Source organism: Falco cherrug, chromosome Z (genome assembly GCF_023634085.1).
Source record: "Falco cherrug isolate bFalChe1 chromosome Z, bFalChe1.pri, whole genome shotgun sequence".
Taxonomy (NCBI): domain Eukaryota; kingdom Metazoa; phylum Chordata; class Aves; order Falconiformes; family Falconidae; genus Falco; species Falco cherrug.
This window is the reverse complement of record NC_073720.1, coordinates 78,259,995-78,277,452: the sequence shown is the minus strand read 5'-3', so window position 1 is coordinate 78,277,452 and position 17,458 is coordinate 78,259,995. Positions and strand designations below refer to the sequence as shown.

The 17,458-nt window shown below is 40.8% G+C and overlaps 1 protein-coding gene across 9 annotated transcripts in view; it reads right to left on the bottom strand.

The window, feature by feature from the left end:
• The window catches only part of MCTP1 (multiple C2 and transmembrane domain containing 1), a 275,473-nt gene that overhangs the window by 119,092 nt on the left and 138,923 nt on the right, over positions 1–17,458 (bottom strand). For all 9 annotated transcript variants that reach the window (XM_055699706.1, XM_055699707.1, XM_055699709.1 and 6 more), the window contains 2 exons: positions 11,011–11,181; positions 9,323–9,453 (listed from right to left, as the gene is read on the bottom strand). In XM_055699706.1, the coding sequence (XP_055555681.1) occupies positions 9,323–9,453; positions 11,011–11,181 (302 nt within the window). The remainder of the gene's footprint in view (positions 1–9,322; positions 9,454–11,010; positions 11,182–17,458) is intronic.

Below are 17,458 nucleotides of genomic sequence, written 5' to 3'. Positions count from 1 at the left end.
ATTCCATCAAGGAGAGTCACCATCGCACTTTATGGAAATTTAGGTTACGAGTGTCTCTGCATACACAGCCAGGTGAAGGCACGTTGCTCATTCCGCGCCAGGTCCCCTCCCCTGGCCCTGCAGGAGATGCCGCTTGCACGTGTCAAACTCGAAGATGCCAAGGCTCAAGGAGCATTCAGTGCGAGGCGAGTGTGCCTGTAGCATGTGCATTTCAGGCAGAAGATGAGACTTTCAGACACTATAGGAAAAACCACCATTTTTTTCCATTAACAATTGAGTTTTTCATGGGGAAAAAAAAATAAAGTTATTTGCTCTCACATCAAATTTTCCAGGGGGGAGTGGGGAATCTAACTATTTTTTGTTAGATCTACTTTGCCCTCACCAGATCTTTGCTTGGGACCAAAACAGTGAAGGAAGCCTGGTAAGCGCTAACTCTATCCTAGAATAACCTTTACAGGCATCACTAGGAAACCCACAAAACTCCTTTTGGGATCAGATTTCCTTACAAGCACTGAAGTTACCAAAATACTTCAAAAGGTACACAGCTTTGGAAAGTTGAGACTGACAATGCCCCTTTACTTTCTACTGAGGGTATCTACAAGTATTCCGAGCTTTAAAGCTTCAGCAACGCTCACTTTTACATCAGTTAAGATGTTCTCTTAAAAGGCATTTGTCAACTACAACCGTTACCATGGAGAACAAAGATGCTTTGAGGATGAAGGTGAACTTGAATGTTACCAGAAAGTGGTGCAGAAATGAGCATTATGGTGTTAGAAATTTTTGTCTTGCGTTTTCAAATTGAGGGCCATGAAAAATTACAGCCATTGCAAGACAGCCGTAAGTTGTGTATGACTGGCAGCTGCCACACTGAAAGCAGGAGATAAACAGTAAGTTTGGGTAATTCAGTTTCTGATGGAATTACTATTTACGAACTGACACTGAAAGAAAAAGTTCACTGCATGCAAAGAATTACGGCCACAAATAGCTGTTAACTCCATGGACAGGTTTTCAAGCATCGCTGCAAATCCTGTGTCAGGGAATATTCATTTTTTTAGGGTAGCTGGAGTATTTTGCATCACTCTGCTGCTCCAGGCTGCACGGTCCCCCCAGCGCAGCCCTGCGCCAGCACCGGCCGTGGCGGGCAGGGGCACCAGTGCCATCCCGCTGGCTGGCTGACCCCTCTGCAAGCGGCTCGGAGGCACGTCCCCCCAGATCAGCTCCGCACATGAACATTATCAGGCGCTGGGCGGATCTGGATTTTCCGGCCTTGAGAGATCAGAAGGGAGAAAAACCACGCTCGTGTCTCAAGCTCATGTGCCAAAGTATCACAGATAAGTCGCCGCAGAAAGAGGGTACGGCTCCCATGGAGGAAGATTTGAAGATTCAAGGGGAATTCACCACTTCTCTGAAACTGTGTTCAGTGTGTTAATCGCCCAAACTGTTAGAAATACATTTCTGATTTATTTTTAATTTGAATATATCTGGCCTTTGGTTCTTTTTATGCCTTTCTTTACTCGGTTGAAAAAGCCTTTAGTGCTCCGTATTTTCTCCTACTGAAGGTACTCACATACCATAATCATATCTCTTCTTGATCTTCCTTTTGATATGCTAAACACCTTCAGCTCCCTATACATTTCCTTGTAACATGTCTCCTACAGCCCTCAAATGACTTTTTGTAACTTTTCTGATCCAGTGAAATTCTCCTGCATCCTTTTTAAAGCGTGGAAGCCAGAACTGTATGTAGTATTTTATTATCAGCATGTCTAAGAGGTAAAAATCACCTCCCCTCTCTAGTTCTAACAGAACCTGGAATGTAGGACCGCGTTGGCACCCTGGTGAAATATCCTTGCTAATGAATGAATTACAAAGGTAGCGACATGACATAGAAGGCCTCTTAAAAGCCAGGTGGCCAGGCAAGGGAGAGACAGCAGATAGCGAGATCATTTTCTCACATGACAAAATAAAGCATAAAAGAGGAATTGGCACAATCCTAAGTGATAGGGACAGAAAAGCACCACTTGGCTACAACCCAGGCAACTTAATTATCATCATGACTTGTTCAGGAAGACAGCCTTTTAACTCCACTGTGATCCAGGTCTATGCTGCTCCAAAGGATGCCAAGGAGAGGAAACTGTGCGATTCTGCAATTAGAACTGAGCTGGACACACATCAGAAGCAGCGAGGCATGAACTGCTACAATTTGTGAGACTCCGTGTCCTTTATGAGCAGAGTAAAACCAAGAAACAAACGCAGAGAGGAAATTCTGCAAAGCACCGACTGAGAATGACACCGCTCAGAAAGACAGGACTGCAGTAACGTGAAGTTCTTGGAAGAACCAGAGTGAGGCATTTTTAAGTGTAAAGATAATGAGAAAGAAATAAAATTACAGACCCCGCGTGATGCTTGTGACGGATAGAGGTGATAGACTGGAAACCAGGAAAGCTCCCAAAGGAGCTGGAGACTGCAGCTTGGCTAAGTAGGACAGTGACTGAGGAGTGTGGTGGCAAGCGTGGGGAGCTGCAGAGGATCCCCAGGAAGCCGGGAGCGCTCTGTCTCACTGCAGAGTTCAGCGGGGCCGGGGAAAAGGTGCGGCCAGGTTCCACGCAGACACACATGGGGAGCAGGAAAGAGCCTTGCCATTTGGGGTAAGTCGGTCTTGGTAACGGAATTACAGAGCTACATTAAATACAGATGATCTCACCAGTCATTGAGCCATATCCAAATACGGACAAGTGTTTATTGCTTGCTAAAAGAGGTACGGTCCATGCCATGAAATCCTGCTGATGGATTTTGAAACCACCAATTAACATTTTCCTAAGCATAGCTCTTCACAATAAAACTACAGATTTACTTTTGAAGCTGCAGAGACAGGAAAAAGTACTTGCAGATGTTTTACAACATGGTTTTCCCTACGCTGTCCCCACGGCACAGCTGCACACTGCAGACACGCGCTGTTGGTGCTGCCACCCATGCAGCTTCTTTCAGCCAAATTAACGCTTCCCTCTGCTACACCAGCCTATTGCTTTGAAGAACATTATGTCTTCCTATACATTCCTGTACGGTTCTAGTTGGTTAGAGCAGCTTTGCAAGAGCTTTCACACTGCTCCCATACAAACCCTTATCTACACCCCTGAACACCTTCTACACTTACTGTCATGCTCCGCATACCTAGGCAGCCATTTCCCTTTTCCTTCCCCCTTCCCCTTATTTTGCCGCTCTTACTTCATGCAGTGCATGCATTTCCAACTTGCAGGAGACAGGGTCAGAAGGATCATAAGCATAATCCAGTTTGTCTGCTGCATTCTTGTGTTTCAGAATACATTGGGGAATACTATCAATTTTGCAACAGTACATGACACTAACAGCTGTCACTAAGAGTTGCAATATTAAAATACCTGATAAGAGAAAGTTACTGAGGATTTCTGGGCCAAACCTTTTTGCACCTTTTGGGGCTCTCTAGCAGAACAGCAGTGCCTCTGCATTAACAGAAGAAGCTAGAAGGTGCAGACATAGCAATAACTAAAGTGTGGAATATCTGAAGGCCAAATTTTGAGATGCCACATTTACATCTGACTCCTTTTGACAACAATCAGAAAAGGGGAGAGCTCCGCACATCTCAGGATTTGGCAAGGGCCCACCAGCAGCATTTTCAGGTTTTAATGCTTTGGGCAAAATCTTCATTTTAAGTAGAGAAATGCAACTGCAATAATTTAACTGTAGTCATCACAATCAACAAGCTATTATACACACAGGCCGTTGGTTGTGTGGCTGTCTGAGTTTGCACAGAATTGCTGTGTAATTCACATGCACACACAGCTCGAAACTCAAATTACAATAGCATGTTGACCATTGTGTTTACATTTTGAAAATAATATATCTTTCCAACGTTACCTCAACATGCAGAAATTTTCAGACCACCATGTGAAAAATATAGTTGAAAGACCAGCATAATAAAGTACTATTTAGAATTCCAGGGGGACCCATTTTGTCTCTGTACAGGATTCATGTCTCTAAACTTCAGGATTCATCAATTTCAACATTAACACAGGCTTTCACATCTACTATTCAAAACCTCTTTCTTGGGTAACAATATTTAAAAAAGAAAATTGCTGGTATCTTAATGTAAGTCAGTCTTGAAAATCACATCTCTAGAAAAAATCTGGGAAGAAACACTAGCAGTAGCATATTTAGTGTCCTTCACTCAACTTCATATGCACACTGGAGTACCCATACACAGCTTCACAGCACCACTCAGTCCTGCCTGGTAACTTTCAGCCTCCCACGATGAAATTACATAAATTTAAGTGGAAAAAAATAAAAATGAAGATGGCATAAATATTTTATATAAAAGTCCCACTTTAGCTTCGAACTTTGAGCAGTGTATTCCTGTGCTTCCAGATTAATAATGCAGCAGCACAGGTCACATATTGCTTGTATTTATGTGCACCCAAAACCCCTCTGAAAAAACTAAACAGCCAAGACAGAGCAGATTAGGTTTTGAAAACCTGAATACTTAATTTTCAATATCTTAACTTTTGTATTTTGTAAGATCAATTATATGGTGTGTACCCATACACACATGCACACAAAATCAACCTGAATTTTCATGACAATACTCAGGGAAACTACGGGAAATTTCAGTTCGTGACACATAAAATTAATACATAGTTTTAATGAGTATACTATACACAAGGTCTTGTGTTCTTAATTTGCATCAGATGGGGAAAAAAAGATAGTAGCATCTATAAATACTGATGAAAATAGATATAGATGAAGTCAACAGTAATATTCTGGCACAAAATATGAGCAGAAGTCAATGTCATTTTAAAGATAAACACGCATTTTTCATAGCAATAAATAATGCTATAAATCCTACCATAGTGGATTGCAAATAACTTCAGCTGAATAAAACTGCATGACATGGGATTTACTTATCCTGTATGTTCACAGAAACAACTTGTTCTCTGACAGTACTCATTCTTGGCAATTTATTGCAGCTGTCAGCAGCCAATTTGTTCAGATTACTGCTATGCATAAAGGTGTAACAATCATGAGGATTTATTAGCTGATTATCGTAAAGGTGACAGTCAGGATCGCCTTCAAAAACACAGATGATAAGGAAGTTAAATAATTACATGAAGATTAAAATAATTTCACCTTCATTTTGATCTTCGTATTACCTACATAAACTTACTGCAGTATGTGTTTTTAATCACAGGAGTATACTTGCTCAATATGGAAGAGAAATGATTTGCTCATAGCAAAAATGTGAACATTAAATGCACTTAGACTCAACAATATACATACACATACATATGTATTTTTACTTAAAACAACACATACATACATACTTCTACTTATCAGATGGAGCAATGACTAATACTGCTCATGCAAGTCCACATGCCTATTTGAATGCAAGAAGGCTGCCCCTGTGGCTGCTGGTGCTTTCAGGGGGACAAAAAAAAGGAAAAAAAAAGGGAACTCCTAGACCTCATGCCTTTGGTCCTGGAATATCGTTTGTTTTTTAGAAAAATGATATTCAGAAGAATGCCAGAATTTAACCTCCTGCATGATGAAGTTCAGTTCTGGCCAAGCCCAGTGTTTCCTCATAGAGAACAGCATATGATCGGAAACATATTTTCCTCAAAACTTTTGTTTGAGGTCTTTTTCCAGCTTTTAAAATCCCAAAATAAACACTGAAATGGTTCTAGGATTTAATTTTTTTAGAGTATTCTAAGATGGAAGTTCACAAGGTGCTACATTCTTTAAATTCTCATGGAGAATGCACACCACAAACTCAAATGAATTTTACAACCATATGATGCTCAAAGGTGGGAATGGAAATCAATCAGTCAGCATCTCATTTCAGGAACCACCATGCTGAATGCGCCTGGGCACCAAGACGAAGACAGAGCTTTACACTAGCTCTGTGACAGATGTATCTTCCTCCTCCTCTGCACTAGGATGCCATGCTGTTGCTCTCACCCTCTTAATACCTTCCTCCCTTCTCACAAGCCACCCCTTCCACTTCCATCTTCCTCCTGTCAGGCCACCCCACAGCCAGAATCTCACTTCCATGCCTTCAGCCTTCTTGAACACCTTTCCTTCATCTCCCTGCCCTCCGAAAAGCATCGCAAGCCCAAGCCCTCGCAGTCTAAGCACACATGCCGTTGCCTCGTTGACATCCCCATCTTCATCCTGGCCCCTACCATGCTCCAGCCTCATGGGTATGATTGATACACGTAGGGCCCACACAGGTCTACGTTCCTGACTTCCCACTTCTTTTATTTCACTGAAGTGCGGCTGAGACAGTGTATCATTCCAGGAGAAGTTATGACATCCTGGTTTGGAATATGGCAAGTTACAGAGCTTAGCACAGCAAGATCATTTCAGCCCAAGACGGCTTCCCGTGCTGCTTTCCAGGAGGAACCTGGAGATTGCCCCTTCAGCCTGGCACCCAGCAGCACTGTCCTCCCACAGCCAGCCCGGTCTGGAACTGCTGAACCAGTTTTAGGGATGGCACTCTTCAAAGAGGTCCCCTGGCAAAGCAGCTTGGCAATGCCTGTGTTGCACGGGAAGTTCTGTTGACTTTCATGTGTGGTCTGCAATCAGGATATGGAGGGCACAAAAACCCAGCACTGTGGATGAGAGGTGAGAACTGCTCCTTGAACAAACTTTTTCTTCTGTTTTCTCATTTTGGTCTGCTGTTTCCCTCAATGAGTAGGATCTCTCCAATCAAGCATGGCTTCTCCCTAACCATACTTCAGCCAGGCAGAACATTTCCAAGAAATAACTGTTTTTATTTGCATTTAGTAAAAATATTCCTATATAATATCTCAACTGCTGCTTGCACATTATTCAAGAAAGTGGGAAGATCAGAGTAAGATCAAAGGGATTACCCTCCCATTATCGAGCAATGCTAGAATACTACGAGGAAGTCTTTTGTTTCCCTTCCATAGCCTCACTATCACTCTCCCTGGAACCTGAATCAAAATATTCAATTTATTATGTGTGCCTTCAGAGCCACAGAACCTTAGTCATGGAGCACAATTCATTCCTGCTTTACAAAATTAATATATATTTAGCGTAACACACACACACACAGAGGGCAAATCTGTGGTGTCTGTACCAAATTTACAGCTTTTAGAGGCAGCCTCGAAAGGAGAAACTGGGAGAGTGAGGTCAATGTAAAGTGAAGCTGTCAGGTGTTGGTGATTTTTATCCACAGTGACTGGAAAAGGGTATCAGGGAGGGGGAATATTAAGACCTATTTTTGTATTCAGATTGAGCTTGACAAATGACAGTTTTTCATGGAAATCTTCGTGAAGAGGAACTTGTTTGCAGGTTGCATTATCCAGAGATAAGGTACGAACAGAAGGTGAAATGAGAGAGTGTCTGAAAGGACAAACTGAAGAGGGATTATACATACACTGACAGCAGAGAGGTCACAAAAATCAAGAGCAGTAAAATTTCAGGAAGAGTACCACTGATTTTGTTAAAATCAGCTGTATACTGCAGAAGCACTACAGATTAGCTTTGTCCAAGGAGCATCTTTTTTGCTATATAAAAGAACTACATCTATTTAGGAAAATGACAGAAAACAGAACATTTCTCCCACTGAAAAATGCTACGGGCTTCAAGCATTCTTCTTAGAGAGGAGATTTCTCATGCTATCAAACTTTTTGCACTTAAATACAACGTAGAAATCATGTTACTTGCATAATAGCATGTAGTTACTACAAAGAAATAGATTAACACTTAAGGCGTACAAATTTTTCAGGTATCTGAAAAGTTACCTAAGCCACTCACGTTGAAGTTACAGACTTTTCTTCCTCTAATTTCTCTTCCTTTAATATCTCTATCACATTCTTATTTTGGTTTGAAGTGTACTGGAGCAAAAATGGTGTCTTTTGTTTTATACAAAAAAGACTTTATCATTACTGTTAACAGTAACAACGTTAAGTACTGTTTTGATGACAGTGTTCTGGAAAATCACACATGAAAACTCAGTGTCACCATCTTTTGGATAGGAAGGTTAAAGTTAAGCAGAAAACAGGAACAATTTCCCAAAGTAATCACATGTTGACATAGGACTAAATGATGATGCTACTTCGGAAAAATAGTTACTGTTACCATATGCGCCAACTGGAATCAAGCAAGGGAAAAAATACAGTACAAACTTCAAATATAAACATGGCACCCCACCCCTAGGGTTTCATCATATAAAATAAAATCCTACTGTGTATACTTCTGAAAAGTGGTTTTGTCAATATTAAAGCTGTTTGCTTGCCACATACTCTGTATGGTTTCTGAGTTCCCACAATTTATGGTAGGAAATAAACACAGAATATTACCCAACTGATCTAATTTGATAAAGCCAGCCATTACCCTAAATGGAACAAGGGGGAGGAAAAGGTCAGTGGAAACATAACCACGCTGACAACAAAAGTATATGCTTGGTCTGCAGGATTTTCATTTGTGATCTTAACTACCAAAACCCTAATTCTACAAGTTAATAGCATCAGTGTCCTAGTGAAAATACCTATGACCAATATTCTAACGAACAATCAAAATATGTCAGATTAATAATAATAACTATTAGTATGACTATATGGGTATCAATTAAATTATGTGTAAACAAATATCTGAGCTTTCCAAATACCACCTACTTTGTCGTATCTATAAGCACAAGACAGTTTTTTTCCCCCTACTAGCTAACAGTTAATGCCATTGTTACAAAAGCATCTTTCTTCCTCTTCCTACACCAAAATGCAGAACAATCACACAAATTTATACCATTTCTCGAACTCTTAAGACAGATCCCAAAGATTCACTTTCCCTGAAAGTGAATGAGGTGAATGATCTTACTTCTTTGTTCCAAAAGTTGAGTGTAGTCCTTCAACACTGTCATTTCAGTTACCAAATGGATTAGAAAGCAAGTACATAATTTTGGTCTTATGTGCCTATTACAAGTCACAAACGCTATTTCTCCTCCAAGCAGGATGTTGCCATATGGAACCTCCTGCATCTTGATTATTGCTTTAAATGTGGGATTTTTATTTTGGAAAACCTAAGCCTATCAATTGGTAAAAGCTGCCACCTACTGGTCAACAGAAATTATTTTACACCATCAAAGTAAAGAATTGCATCAAAGCAGCAAACTCTACTGATATTTTCTAAAAAATCCTCCCTCACCTTTAAAAAAAAAAACCACCACCAGAACCCAAGAAAAAATGGTCATAAGAAACAGTTTCAACGGCAAGGCTCATTTTAATCATCTGCTCTCATCCCAAGGGAACAAGGCGGCTATAATTGCACAAACCTGCCAATAAAATCATCCTTTTTGCCAACATCTTTGTCCCACACGGTAATATAAATAATTCCACCTCGTTCTTCATAGAGATGAAAGTCAAACTGCTCCCTCCACTGAGGATTCAAAGTTTTTGGCACAATCTGAAAAGGGAGCATAGAGAAAGTCATATTGCATTGTGCAGGCATATGCTTTCTTGAATTGTAAATTTGATCTTTAGAGTCTGCTCAGAAAGTCTTTTTTTCTGTTTGCAGTATGAGTATCTTAAGCTGTGAGAATTAAAGAACAGCAACTAGAAAAGACTACTGGCCATTCCTCTCATGCCTCTCCCATACAACGGCAACCTCCAAAATCCTGCAACCTGTCACCTTCAAAAGCCTCCTGAACAAAGGATTTACCCTGGGAATGGATCCATTTTTCTGTAGAATAATTATGCCCTCTCCTAAGTGACAGTTAGCTGTAAAGTTATGTGTCTGAGCCTAAGGGAAAACAAAGCACCTGCAATGACAAGTAGATGCTGACTGTAAGTATTTAAACAGAAACAATTTTATCATGTCCTTTTTCCTCAGCTGCAATAACACTGGGAGAAAGATGGTACTATGGTTTACTTTCTATGGAATAATACTTCTTTCCCCCCAGAAAAAAACCCTCACTTTGTTTTACTTCCTTCCCTCTGCAACTCAGATGAAAGTAGCTTTCTCAATCATTTTCAGTCCAGTTACTTCTGACAAAAGAAGTAACCTCAATGGATTTCAGCTCATGTATTTCTGACCATGTTCTGCAGAACAGAAAGCTTGCAGATTTTTCCACCATAATGCAAAAGCAGTATTCACAGTAGTCACCTCTATCCTGAGCAAGAATGGGAACTGCCTAGCACCTTCTTGCTACTTTCTACATCCACCAGTTCCACTGGCTTGAAAAAATAAAACACATCAGGGAAGATGAAAACACAGAAAAGTTTTTCAGTCACAAAAGCATGAAATTGGATTTCTTCTAATTTCAGATTAAGGGACCCTGAGGCAGGCAGCTAACTGCTCCTGGCCTCCTCCTCACTTTGCCCTTTGTCTGGCTGTGTAAACCAAATGGGCTGTCATGGCCACTGAGAGAGGAAAGGTCACATGTGTCGTCGGCAGATCCAGCATCTTCCCCAAGCAGCAATTTTCAAACCAGTAGGGATCAGGGAAATAAAAAAAAAAAAAAATAGCAAGGAAGCCAAGCTAGTCTCCATGATTATTCTCTCCCTGATCAATCCTCTCTACGTGTTCAGCTCATACGTATACCAAACTTTAACGAAACTTGCTGTGGGGAAAGTGAGATAAAAGCATGACATGGTTTGAGGATAAGGCCATGCATCCAAGAGGCATCCAGCATCAAGACAGAAAGGCACAAAGGTAGTATCTACTTGTCAGAATCACTCCACATCTCTCCCCTGCCACAAATGACCCACCATGGGAAATGACAGTTAGCCCAATCTGCATGGAAAATCAGGTGTGCCTCCCTGCCACCCCGCCTTTTTAAGTGCGACATTTTTCCCTATCTCATATTATTTTCTTATTATAATGAAATAAAAAAGAAACATTTCAACAAAACGACAGGTGCTCCGACAGCTAATTAACACAACAATAAATCTCCACCACTATAGTAGTCACACAAACTGAAAAACACAACCAATGCGCATTTTAGGTCGCAGCTAAAATTACCTTGCTCTTGTACTTCTGATGCCCCAACCGGAATTTCACATAAGGATCACTTCGTCCATTTGCATCCATCGCCTTAAGTTCACGACCTTCTATTAAGGTAACACTAACTATCCCTCTCCATAGCTGAGATTTTCTGTGCAGGTCTGAAAGTCGTAAGCTCTGGGTCTGAAACTTTAGGGAAATAAAAATACAGATTTAGTTAAAACAATTCCAAAAATTTCCCCTGCATTTTAATGTTCAATTTCATATAACTATGAATATAGAACAACCATCTTAAGCCACTTTAAAGTTATTTGACAGTGCATACATAAAGTACACTACAAAGAATTACTTGGAGAGAAACAAAACTGACAAAAACGCAGGTAATGTCATATGCAGCTTCGGCAGAAGCAAGCAGAACAAATACTACTTAAGGAAATGTTCAGGAAAAAAAAGTGTTTTCTCTTGCTTCACTTCTCCCTCTGCGGATTGAAATAACAACATTACAAATAAATGTTACAAAGACCCTTCTATTAGTAGCATATGATTGAATGAACTTGAACAAACACAAAAAACTGTGAGGAAAATGAGATTTCCATTAAAATAATATAAACCTATCATGAGAAGCACGGACCAAGGAAAAATAAGTCAATAAACCCCTGTGCACATGACAGCTATCTCAGCCTCTAAAATGATGTGGTATTCTCAGACACAGCAAGGAAAACTGAATTAAATACCAACGCATTAGTTCAAGAGTTTCAAAAGAAAGACGTTGTAGAGCCTCTGATCAGAACTGTGAGGATCCTTTTGGGCTGTGAACACTCAGCCACCAACTGGGGGGGTTAAAAGAAAATTCACCCACACAAAAGAGATGGCCACAGCTATTTCATCAAGGAACTCCACTGGGGGTGAGAGAGCTGGGGGTTACAAGCCTGAGTAACTGAAGACCAGCGCCAGCTTGCTCTGCGCTACAAGGTACCAGAAGTGGGAAATCACCCTGGCACTCCTGAGGCCGGTAAACACACCTCCGATGCATCTGAGGAGAACGGTTGCCAAAGGATCTCCCTTCCATTCTGAAATTCCACTTGCCCAAGGTTACCTGGTCTAAAATTAGAACACTAGAGAGCTAAACAATATTTAAACTTCACAAATAATTCAAATTATTCTATGAATTAATAATAAAAAAAGGCAAGTCTGCATTGTATACTCAGCTGTAAATACATAAAATACACACATTTTCTTTATTATGCAACATAGGTTGAGCAACCAAGGCAGAGCATCCCTCCAGTACATGAAGGGTTGCGTGGCTGGCTTCATCGCTTGCATACCCCCAGTGTCTCTGTAAGAGGCTGTCAGTGCAAATTCGGCTTGAGTCTTTCAGAGGGTAGACACTGCCATGAGAGTGCCCAGGGCTGGAATTTTACTTTATTACCCAGAGAAGATTATAGAAAGTATGCTGGAGTATAATCACTGGATTATCATCTGCACTTACCAGACTGCAGAGAGAAGCGTTACACATGAGGACTGGGACCACTGGTGTTGGAACAAATCTGAATAATGCGCTTTCAGATACCACATCGGCATGTATTTCTGTTTTCTAATGACTGTTCATTCCAAACAGTATAGCTACTCCCACAATATTTCACTGTATTTAATAAACATATCTCTTCCTGAAGTGAAGGATTTGACCGTGGAGAAACTTCTCATAAACTACTGTTTCTCCAAAGGCAAACATGTAACAGTGGAACAACCTTTAACCTAATCTATGACATGAAGCGACAGGGGGACACCAGGAAAGAGAAACTCTACAAAAATGAGGGTATAAGGTGGGAACTCAGGTGCCAGAAGAGACTTCACTTGCAACATCAGAACATTATTAAACTTCATAAATGTCTTCTCAGCACAAAAATCCCTTCATTGGGGGTCTACAGTCAACACTGCCAAAGACTTGCCTTGTGAAGAAGTGGTAGGTTTTTTTTTTCTCCTTGTTCCAGCTTCTTAGAAGGCTTAGAGCAAAAGAAAGACTGACTAGTAAATAATCAAAACTGACTCTGCCCTGCACATAAGAGGATGAGAGAGATGAAAGAAGAGACAAAGCACATTTAGGAAGATAGGACGGGACAGAAGCAGTGGTTATTTGAGACTTATTTTGGCAAAGAATACACCCAAACAACAGGGGGCAGGTTTAAGAGTGAGAATCCAAATGATTTCCAGGGTATTATTATGGAAAATAAGCCCAAGTTCACACTTGCAACTCTTTTAAGCTTAAGCACAACTGCATAGATCTCAGCTTCACTAATCACAAATGAGACAGTGCATCATTTAGAGAGTACACTTGATAAAAATTCCAAATTTTTTAAGGCTTTTAAAACAATTTGCAGCATTAGAGCAACTGCCACCATATGAAACATGCTGAGTTTTTATGATGACCAGTAGGGAGTTTCATCAACGGGGGTTAATTCACATATGAGGTGGCAAGGCAAGACCTAAACGAGCAAGCAGAGAGCATAAAATGACAGATGGGTCAGCTGGGAGTTTGCAAGAGCCAGGCAGAAACCCTGAGAACAAGCGCTCGCGTGTTGCAGCAGAAAGCCCTGCTGGGTCAGCGCCAGACCTCTCCAGCCTACGGTGCGCATACAGCTCGCAGGGCCCGGTGGCGTGCAGCCAGCAGCGCAGCAGCAGGGTCCGCATCTCAGCCTGTGAAAGAAAAGCAGCCGCCCACTAAAAGCAAAGTGGTGTGGGCTGGTTGTGGCCGTTTCTTCCTTGAGGTAGGGAATCAGGACCACAGTGGTGCCCTTTTCTCCCCGTCTTGATCAGTAACGCACAGATCCGTAGAACAGCAAAGGGGAGACATACTGAAAGACCCGGGGTACAGCTCAGTGGAGGTAAAGCTATCCGGATTTCCTCAACACGAAAAGCACAGGCTACGTGGCCTTCTCCAGGAACAATAACTTCCAGCTGTCATTTTTCTCGTTTCCAACGGAGACTGAACAGCATCTCAGCAGACACCTAAAACACCATCCTTCCAGTCAAAGCCATCCTTACCCTCACAAATTACAGACACTGACAATTTCATGCAGTGTTTCTTATAGGAAGTAAACTAAATAAAATACAAATTTAGGATTTCAAGCCAAATTTGACAAAAAGCTAATAGGTAAAAAAAAAAAAAAAATAATGGGAAAGTAAAATGAATTTCGCATTTTAGAGTTCTTCCCTTACGTACTTAATTTCACAGTGTGAGACAGGTACATGATGTCTAGGCACATTTCCAGGTATCTAAGCAACCTTCTGTAATCCAGCCCACAGTGAGTTTAGTTACAAAGTCAGAAAGGAAACAGAGTAAAATGAAGACGTGAGCACAGATCTTTCCAAACTTCTCCTATGAAGGAGTATCTCAAGACTAATTCTCAGATAACCTACTTCCCTCAGAAAGCAGGTAATGCGTACCGCACCCTGCTTCTGCCACAAACCGAAAAAAACCATGGAGACACTGCACATATTTTCATTTCTCTGGGAATAGGTGGGAAGTTACGTATTTCATAACATTCCCATCTGAAACTGCCTGTACAGTCTATATCATGCTAGAATTTGGAAAGAAGGAAGGTCAAGATCTCGGGCCACAACCAACTGTCATTAACATGGGAATATTATTTGCATTCTTGTGCATTTATATGCAGGCATGGAGACTCCCACCTGACATATTGTAAACAAAAAAAAAAAAGGGGGGTGAGGGGCGGCGGTTGCAGCCTGCATACTTTCTTTTCCCAAAAAGAAATTAAAATTAAGAGTTCTGCAAAGGAGTCTTTCATGTCAAAGGATACTTAAATCTGCCTGCAAAAGAAAAGCTCACATCTTTTCATATCCATACACTGTTTTAATGTTTCTACTATAGACAGCATGCAAACCCAACATTTTCTCACATGACAAAACCAGCTTTTATTTGTGTTCCACCTATTCTGTCTAAATGAGGGGTAGTGAGAGGTCTAGGGATGCCAACAGCAGAAAATCTTCTGACACAGAACTGTATCCTCTGTTAGATATGATTAATATAGTTAGCCAAATACGATGTCAAAGCTAAAAGATGATCTTATAACATGGCTTGATGTTCTGTACATGGTCACGTATTACCGGGTGGGAAACCAACTAGGTATAGCCAGAATCCATGCACTGTTCCCAGGTTCATCAAGACCATCTTCTTGATGGGCGTATTAACTGCCACAACTTCATCGCTACTTTCTTCAAAAGAAGAGATACCTTTAGTAAGTACTTTTGAAAATCCCATAGTAATTAAGTTTAACTTTGGTAACTTTGGGTATCTAAGTGACCTTTGAAATTCTAGCCCACAATGAGTTGGGGAAACCTCACAATCTGCCCTCTCCCTGCCTGGACTCACCTCTTCATTGATCAGCCTTCGCGCCCTGCAAAGCACCGCCTCTCTCACTTGCATGCAAACAGGCTCAGCTTTTACTACATCTCCTCATTATACATACCACTAGGAAACACTCCTCCTCTCCTGTGTCCTCAAACACAAAATCTATTGTTCAAGAATAGTTGAGCAACACACAGAAATAGAACAGTGTGCCTACCACAAACTTATTTAAAAAAAAAAAAAAAAAGTTTTAAAAAGCAAATAAGTAATGCAGCTATATGTCCTGCAGAGGCATGTTTGCCCAAAGAACTACTGTGGCTTAGAACATTTAAATAAAATACCAATTAAGAAAACAATGAAAGAATGTAGGAAAGGATGATATTCCTTTCCATTGCTGTACAGAGGATGGATGTACAAATGCAGCAGTTGCAGAGTGAATCAAAGCCAGCATTGTAAATGACTGCTGCAAACCTAAGAGAATTCTTCTGCCCCAATTTCTAGAAAACTTGCACAACTTGGATAAAACATGTAAAATAAAGATGAAAATGTCAATAGACACAGCTGCTAGTTCTACGCACCTTGTCCACATGATGGAAAAAAAAAATCAAGGGACAGTCACATGCATTCACAATGCTTTTCCTCTACTAAAAACTGCACGAAGGACAACACTTTGCAGAAGTAATCAACATGTAGACACTGAGCTACAATAACACCTTCAATGGGATCATGACGACTCCTGCTTAATGTTTGCTTGTGGCAGCTACGCAAGTTTTGTAAGTGGACTACTACTGATAATTACTGCAATGTGAAAGAATATTTACCTTAACTTTTTCTGTAAGCTGTATTTTACATTTTAGCGTACTTTCATTCTAGGTGAAGCTAATCTAAATTTCTCTAGTTGAGAAATCTACACTGCCCTATGCCCTATTTGTTTTCAGCGTGACTGCCACGTTAAATCTTCAGGATGTTTGCTCTAACAACTCAGTATTGTCACTGTAGTTGCAATTCTGTGGTGCCACTATAGTATTTGTAACAAAAGCTGATACTTTTGCAGCATTTCACACATTTTTGTGGTTTGCTAAATCCAATGATTGTGCATTCCACTTAAGTGTACTTGCTGGTAGCATGTGATGTGATGAAGGCTGTGCCTCTGTTAGGCACTCACTAGGACTTGCATTTTCTGGAAAAGGGTGGATATATTCATACAAGGCAATGGTGTGTGGGCAGGAGTTGTCAGAGAGGCTGTGGCAGCACAATCCTAACCCTCTCCCTTGTCCTCCTTCCAGCAACTCCTCTTGGAAGATTGGTCGTAACATGTGAAAGACAACAGGTCTCCTGATGATCTTCCCATTGCTTAGGATGACCAGCATCACCACAGCCCTCACACTGATGTGAATGTGACACACAGAAGGACAGTGGCCACTGAGACTGAATGGAAACTCCCTGTGCTTCATGGAATTGTGGGCATGAACCCAGAAAACCCACACCAAAATACCACTCTGCTGTTCTGATTGCAAAACAGTATCAAAACATTGTTCTCACTCAAATGCAAGTAATGCAAACACAAGCCTCACCAAATATTTGCATAACTTTTATGACCAGATGTCTAACAGACAGGTGTATTTACTCTGACGTTTAGTGCTTCTATTCTATTATTTAGCAGCTTTCCATCAGGCACTATTTACAGCTGATGAACTGACATCTAGAACCTCGTGGCTTACAAAAGCAAGTACTTTCTCAATTTTAAAAGATTCTTCTTAAAACCCCAAGCCAAATTAATTCTGCCTTCTATTTTGAAATTCCACAGAGTTTTGGTTGAAAGATTCTGGTTGAAAGATTGAACTGATTGTAAATTCCTTCAGTTAAGAAGTACCACACAGCTCCCTGCTGCTGCTTGTCTTTGCAGTCCTTAGGCCATGATTTTGCTATTTCCACTTCTATCCCCTAGTCAAGAAGCACCTCATTGCAGTGGAAAAGCATTCATATCGATTTTAAAACATAAAAAGATGCTTCATAAGGCATCTGATATTAGGAAAAGGCAAATCAGGAGTCACATAAACTAAATATTTTAAGTTGGACATAAAAGCGTCAGCTAATAAG